The sequence below is a fragment of the Oncorhynchus mykiss genome, chromosome 1 (assembly GCF_013265735.2).
Source record: "Oncorhynchus mykiss isolate Arlee chromosome 1, USDA_OmykA_1.1, whole genome shotgun sequence".
NCBI lineage: Eukaryota > Metazoa > Chordata > Actinopteri > Salmoniformes > Salmonidae > Oncorhynchus > Oncorhynchus mykiss.
In genome coordinates this window covers 70,759,830-70,767,278 of record NC_048565.1, presented here as the reverse complement: position 1 = coordinate 70,767,278, position 7,449 = coordinate 70,759,830, and the positions used below count along the sequence as shown (strand labels likewise).

At 41.3% G+C, this 7,449-nt stretch overlaps 1 protein-coding gene and 1 non-coding gene across 2 annotated transcripts; both read left to right on the top strand.

Annotated features, from left to right (window-relative positions):
• The first annotated feature begins 783 nt into the window (after positions 1-783).
• On the top strand, positions 784-6,544 carry LOC110521978 (lathosterol oxidase-like). The gene is made up of 4 exons (XM_021600040.2): positions 784-1,024; positions 1,239-1,371; positions 1,467-1,567; positions 2,066-6,544. Exons 1-4 carry the CDS (start codon positions 815-817, stop codon positions 2,531-2,533), a joined length of 912 nt encoding a protein of 303 aa, XP_021455715.1. The 5' UTR covers positions 784-814; the 3' UTR covers positions 2,534-6,544.
• On the top strand, positions 1,797-1,928 carry LOC118966765. Its single transcript, XR_005053647.1, has one exon. It is a non-coding gene; the product is annotated as a small nucleolar RNA SNORA57 (small nucleolar RNA).
• Positions 6,545-7,449: the final 905 nt, after the last annotated feature.

The following is a 7,449-nucleotide window of genomic DNA, read 5'->3' as shown; positions in this document are numbered from 1 at the left end:
AAAAAGCATTATCAGTAGCATTCCCAGTTGTCACTGCTTTAAAAAGCATGATCGGTAGCATTCCCAGTTGTCACTGCTTTAAAAAGCATGATCGGTAGCATTCCCAGTTGTCACTGCTTTAAAAAGCATGATCGGTAGCATTCCCAGTTGTCAATGCTTTAAAAAGCATGATCGGTAGCATTCCCAGTTGTCACTGCTTTAAAAAGCATGATCGGTAGCATTCCCAGTTGTCACTGCTTTAAAAAGCATGATCGGTAGCATTCCCAGATGTCACTGCTTTAAAAAGCATTATCGTTAGCATTCCCAGATGTCACTGCTTTAAAAAGCATGATCAGTAGCATTCCCAAATGTCACTGCTTTTTTTTTTAAAGAGCTACATTACTAGGCCCTACCATTTATCATACTGTTATTTACGTTAGTTCTATTACAACACAATACTGTATCTGTATGAAAAAACTAGAATTGATAGTTGATAGATCTAACAGTGACTAGTTGACTACCCACACTATTTATAAGCCATATCCAGTTTACATGTCATTCTCAAGGAGTCTATTCTACCCACAATTCATTTGTGACATTTTTGTCTGCTACACATGCAAATTCCTAACTTATCAAAACCAGAGCATTCTCTCTGGATGAGCCTTCTCTCTGGCTTTGATAAGTGAGGAATTTGCAGATGTAGTAGAATTGTTTGTCACATATGATGTGTGGGTTGGATTAACTCCTTGAGAGGAGGAGTCTAAGAGGAGTCTTCTAACCGGAGCCTAGAAGGCTTTGCTCAAAGCCATTGCTTATCATCTTGACTGATTCAGACATGGATCTCGTGCTGAACGTTGCCGACCACTATGTCCTCACCCCCTACGTGTACCCGTTGTCATGGCCAGAGGACACAGCACTGCGCCAGATCATCAGCCTGTTGGTAGTCACCAACCTGGGGATCGCGGTCCTCTACCTGGGCCTTGGCTGGCTGAGCTACCAATTCATCTTTGACCACAACCTCATGAAACATCCACAGTTTCTAAAGGTATGTCCTTCTTTATTATACTCAATACTTGTAGCCTGGTCCCAGATCTTGTTGAATGTTGCAATACCTGTAGGACAGCACAAACTGATCTGGGACCAGGCTACAATAGTTGTATGAATCTGGTTGAGAGTTGGTATTTGCTTTTTGTTTACTATTCTTTCTTCCCAAATGTTCTCTTGATGAAAATTGATCATGCATCATTGTTGGTCCTCAGAACCAGGTGTGGCTGGAGATCAGACATGCCATGACCTCGCTGCCCATTATTAGTATCCCCACCGTGGCGTTATTTTTCATTGAGGTCAAAGGACACAGTAAGCTCTATGACAACGTCGAAGAATCTCCCATGGGTAAGACAATGCTACGTTCACTGACGCTCAGACGTTCTGTAATGTTTGTCAAACGGGATTGTCATTTTGATACTAATGGTGGTTTGTTTTATCAGACTGGCCCTTTGTGCTTTTCAGCATTATTTCCTTTGTGTTATTCACGGATGGGTGCATCTATTGGATTCATCGGTTTCTTCACCACAGATGTATTTACAAGGTGGGCATTACAAAGTCTTGTTGCCAATGGGAATGTGTGGTACTGGGTAGGCCCTTTCACTGTCAATTGGACATGGATTGTTGCTGTAGATGTGATGTTGGAGATGCACAGTATTACAAATCAGTCCACAATGACAGACAAATACTGTATAATGAGTCAACTAATTATCTTACTGAGATTAAGGCAGTTGACATTGTCTTGAAGTTGATTAACAATCTAACCGTTTTTCCCTCCACGTCTTGGCGTACATGTTGTTGCTAAGTTCTTGTGTATGTAATGTACAGTGGTAGAACAAAGCCAGCGCTATATCTTCGGTACAGTGTGTGTTATCGTCTGCTGGTCCTCAATAGCTGGCACACTTGAATGTGATCAAACACATCCGTAGGTTTTATGTTTTGTATGTTATCTATTCCTCAGCAAACGTTTTTTAAATACAGTTCCTTTTTTGAATTCCTTCACTTGAATGGACCATCTCTGTGACATGTTCCCTCCCCTCAGCACTTCCACAAGAAGCATCATGTGCTGAAGATCCCCACGCCGTTCGCCAGCCACGCCTTCCACCCGCTGGACGGCTTCCTGTCGAGCCTGCCCTACCATGTCTACCCCTTCCTCTTCCCCCTGCACAAGGTGCTCTACCTGGCCCTCTACATCTTTGTCAACATCTGGACCGTGTCCATCCACGACGGCGCATACCGCATGCCCGGTCCACTGCAGGAGGTGGTCAACGGGGCGGCCCACCACACGGACCACCACCTCTGCTTCAACGTCAACTACGGCCAGTACTTCACCTTGTGGGACCGCATTGGTGGGTCTTACCAAAACCCCTCGGTTCTCGAAGGGAAGGGCCCCCTCGACTGCATTAGTAGACTGACAGCCGAGGGGAAGATTAGCTCTAATGGGGCTAATGCCAATGGCCACACGAATGGGCATGATAATGGAAGTGGTACAAAGAGCAAGGAGGAGTAGCTGGTAGCAGCTAACCAAACTATTCTTTCAGAGAACCTCCCAGACAATCAAGACCCATGCCTCACTCCATTGTGTGTTTGATAGCCAATGGGTTCTCAGCAAACCTTTCACCGCCATATCTGAGGAGAAGCGGTCTCCCTGCCGCATCCAAGCAGTAAAGTAGCCAGCTGGATAACCTCGGCGTCGCAGGACTTTGCAGAAATTCAGCCAACTGCGATTGACTCATAGATAGCAAGCTAAACATCATGCTATAAAAAATATAACTAACAAATTAGATAGGGGTAGAATTACAGGTTTTCAGATATAAAAATGAAAGTCCTGCTGATGGACTAGCTAGCTACAATGTAATGGTGTTGTCTAGTAGCTAGCTACACATGACATTGTCCTCTCGGTTGTCCTCCACTTTGTCTGTATATGCATTGTGTCCTGCTATCATACTGTATGTCCCAAAAAACAATGATGTACATATGTTTAATCTTGGTTAACCCCGAATGAAAGTCTCAAGTAATTGGTCAGCTGCTCGATTAAGTTCTGGGTCCATACGTGTTAACAGAAGGGATTAAGAGAGCTCCACCCTTTCTTTTTGCAAGTTACGGGCCAAATGCCCCCTCCCCTTCCGAAATTCAACAGATGCCAACACCTGAGAAACCATGATTTGTCCAAATAATCAGTGATGAAAAACCCAAACAACGGAACTACTGCTGCTCGTTATCCCACGCATCCAATTCCTTCCCGACAGATTTGATGGTACAAGTTAATGTTTACGTAGAGAGATTAATCTATGTTAAATAAAGCTGAATTGTTGTTGATTGATAGGACTCTCGAGTTGTCGCTGTTATTACTACAAACTTTCTGGTATGGGAGTGCTGTCGGAGTTATTGGAAGTAGTAGTTCCAAATGGATAGTTTCTCTTGAACGACCCTCCAAATCATAATTACAAGTGGGAAACTCTGAGAAATTGTGTTACCTCAGTTGCCAAGTTGTGACATTTAACCACGGACCATTCCCATTTTCAACCCCAAAAAATGACAACAAATCAGTTTGACAATTACAAACTTATTGTGGCTTGTTACATTCCCCAGCAAGAACATGTTACATTCCCCAGCAAGAACCAAATGTCACTCAAACAGAAGGGGGAACTAACAAAGAGTCACTGGCAACAACTGACACAAAACAGGTTGTGTTTTAGGGGGGGTTCTGAAAGACACTCATGGGGTGTCCACTGAAAGTTGCATAGCAACAACAATTGGAACCTAAAAGATGCTAAATCTGCCCAACAACTGGCAAGCTAACTTAAAACACACCAAACTTAAAGGACAGGAAGCAAACGAAAAAGATGCAGTAAAACAAAATCAGTTTTTCTAGAAATCAAATAGGGAGCGCTAACTAACGTTGTTGTCGCGCCACTTCTCTCACAACCAAAGTAGCACTGGGACAGCCACTCTTAAATAGCACATGGGCCAGCACAGGTGAAACACCTTCCCACGAACGAGACGGCAACCAGCACAGGTGTAAAACATACTGATTAGGTGACACCAAACGAGGTGACAGCAATTGGTGCTCCCTAAGCGCTAACAAGCTATACTCGCTAAAGTCCAACCTCAAAACATAAATGGAAAAACCAAAGCCTGTAGGTGGTTGAGCATAATTTTGCTCAGCTAGCTAACTGTATTATTATCAACATTAGCTAGCTTATCTAGATAGCTAAAAACGTATTGGTTGAAGAATTGTTCTGACTTTTAAAGCACTTGAACACAATCATGTTGGACTTACAACCTCCTTTATGGGGAAGTTTCCCGCTTCTGCTTTTGCTTCTTGCTTCTGATTATGTTTCTGCTATGGTATAATGGCGTTCGCAACAATTAGATGTGCATTCCGCCACCTACTGTGGGGGTGGATAATAAGGATCCCAAAAAACATTTGGGTAAAAATAAATAAAATATCATACAAACTACCAAAATAGAAATTAGCTAAACAAAATCAACCTGATTTTCTGTAAAAAAAACATATTCTAATCAGGTTCCAACACAGACTTATAAGCCTCTTGTGAGGGCGGAACATTTCCTAGCGACAATAGTCCTTGTAGTGCTTCTGCTGTGAAGTCTTGGAGCCTCAAAAACTTATTTGCTGCAGATTTAATGATATCCAGGTTCTTGGACTTGTTAGACACTTGTGCTCTACAATTAATCACTGTGGCTATAAATGCCACAAAATCTACTTTCTTCACAATGAGTATATCCAGATCACTTGATTGAGTGAAAACACTAGCAACTGGTTGCAATGCATCCACCTCCATATCTTCAACACTGTTGGAGATCTGCTGCGCAGCCTGATCCTTGACCCCTCGACCTCCTTCACCCTAACAGCGCACTCAAGGAAGTCCAGAGTATGACCACAGTTACAACATTTTCCATTCACAGATGATTCAATATCATACTTCTCCCGTCTTCAAACATTTGACACGTGACCATATCCTTTACAATTTCCACACTGTAATGGTTCGGACACAATACCTCACATAGCTTCACATATTCAGGTAGAGTCTCCTCAAACAACAATAATATCAACAGGCTTTTCTCCTTCCTTCCATTTACCATACAGGTCAGGCGATGTGCAATGACCACTCTTGGGATTTTCTGACTAAGGTGCTCATCTACATCCAATACATGTTTCTTCTGACATGGACAATTTTGCCAGATCCAGTGAACTCTTCTTTTGTTCTTCGTCAACACAATTAACCAAAACAAGGCCACTTCTGGTCACCTTGATTGGATCTACCTTTCCCACTGCTTTCTTCACAGTCCTCAATATTACAAATGGAGCCCAATAAGAAATGCATTAATGGACCGGTCCTTGTCTTCTTTCTACTACAACTTTTGCTTGTTTTGTTCCATTCTTTGATTTCACTATTTTCCATTCATTATCACACACATCACTTGCCGCACTTTCGGATTCAAGCACAGTCGCCTTTTCCTCCCACCCTGGTTTTTCATCCCTCCAACTGGAGCTTTGGCCACCAGAGGCAATTGGTGCACATGTGGCACATACATAGGGCTTGTTCAGGAGGGTGCAACGTTACAAAATGTCCAAATAAAAACATATAGTAGAACATGTGCCGTATGTATAAAGCTTCTCAGAACCTATGAGTCAGGTTACTATAAATCAAATCAAATGTTATTTGTCACATGCCTTATAAACAACATGTGTAGACTAACAGTAAAATACTTCCTTACAGGTCCTTTTCCAACAATGCAGAAAAAATATAAAGTTAAAAAAGATTCAACAGAAATATAAAGTGACACTAGGAATAAATATACAGTAAATAACAATAACTAGTAATTAGGCTACTTTTGAGACAAATTCAATATTTTCTTAAAGGGATAGTTCACCCAACTTACACAAAATTACATATTGGTTTCCTTACCCTGTAAGCAGTCAATGTACTCTGTATGAATACAAGGTATGACAGTAATCCATTGTTTGGTTTATTTTCCCTGGAACGGTTTCCAAGTGCTAACGTTTTCAGCATTTGTGGCATAAATAAATACATAGGAGAGTGGATTTAATGCAGCATTCATGAGATGTCAGAACTAGGAAACTCAACCATTTCCGACTTGGAAACTCATTGTAGAAAGACGATACCTTAGTTCCCCAATTGGACAGTATCTGAATCAACCAATATGAAACTCTATGCAAATAAAGTATGTTCATTTTAACTCAGAAGTTCCGAGTTTCTAACTTGTCATGAATGCAGTGTTATTTTATTTTAGTGTTATTTTACTATAAACCCATTGAAGCTTCTTACTTACAAAGATAATCATTATTTTTAGATTATTTCTTTAACATGTTTGCTTCACAACATAATATGAAACAATTCAATTATAATTCTAACAATAGTTAAAATTGCATACTATGAGGATTCTGTGTTATGCACTATAGCCCGTTACCATATATGTGATTGAATATTATCTGCTGTTGGCTTGTGTGGATGTATGTATGTGTTATGCAACATAGCTGACTTGAAACATTGTTAACAGTTTCAGGGCCATGGGCCTTTCTCATGATGGAAAAATACAGAATAACATGAAGACAGGAACTGTGCAATGAGTTGGGGGGGCACATTCAGAACGTAGTGTTGCGAGAACAAACAGTCTTTTGTAAGATAACAGGAGCCAGGTGCGAAATAACGGTATCGAGCATGAGCGCATAGATATTCTTCACAGCAACAGTTACATCTATCAGCTGAAGCGCTTAGGGGGCTGGGACCAGCTCTGCGCCAACAATCAACGATAGGCTGGGTGAGTCTAAACCACGCTCAGTCTCTACTCTGACATGCCGGCTCGGAAGGAGGAACTATTTCTGTCAGGGTATATTTATAATATCTTTGTCAAGAACAAGTCAGTTCTCTGTTTGCCCTGCGAGGTGGGACAGAGAGCCCGTATATACGAAAATTGCATTTACCACTTATTGCTTAGCTAATAAAAAATACATAGCATACAATCGGTGACTCAGTGTCATATTTATCCTGATACCAGATTCGAATTAACGCAACTCTAACAATACATGGCACCGTTTTGAATTACAATCGGAGTTGTACTTTTTAGGTGTAACTGCGCAAGAAAGCTCTTAAAGGGGCAACAGGGTCTTAAAATGGCCTTTTCTCAATTAGATTTGCTCACCTCCTGCATCCTCACTCCATCCTCTCTCGCCTACTTTTGAAAAAGGTTGAAAGGTAATCAAGAAGAGGCGGCTTGGAGAGAAATACAATTCTATGAAATGAGACCCTCCTCCACTCGTGCTTCATCAGGCTAATTATGTTTACACGGGTGGATCCCAAAATAAATGTGTACATTTATACGAACAAATGAAGCAAGACATTTTATAGATAAAACGATAAGTTGCTTATTGTTTTTGAA

Coding starts and splice junctions, on each gene's coding strand:
- LOC110521978 (XM_021600040.2), top strand. CDS start 815: ATGGATCTCGTGCTGAACGTTGCCGACCACTATGTCCTCACCCCCTAC. Junction 1,025..1,238: donor AACATCCACAGTTTCTAAAG/GTATGTCCTTCT, acceptor GTTGGTCCTCAG/AACCAGGTGTGGCTGGAGAT. Junction 1,372..1,466: donor CGTCGAAGAATCTCCCATGG/GTAAGACAATGC, acceptor TTGTTTTATCAG/ACTGGCCCTTTGTGCTTTTC.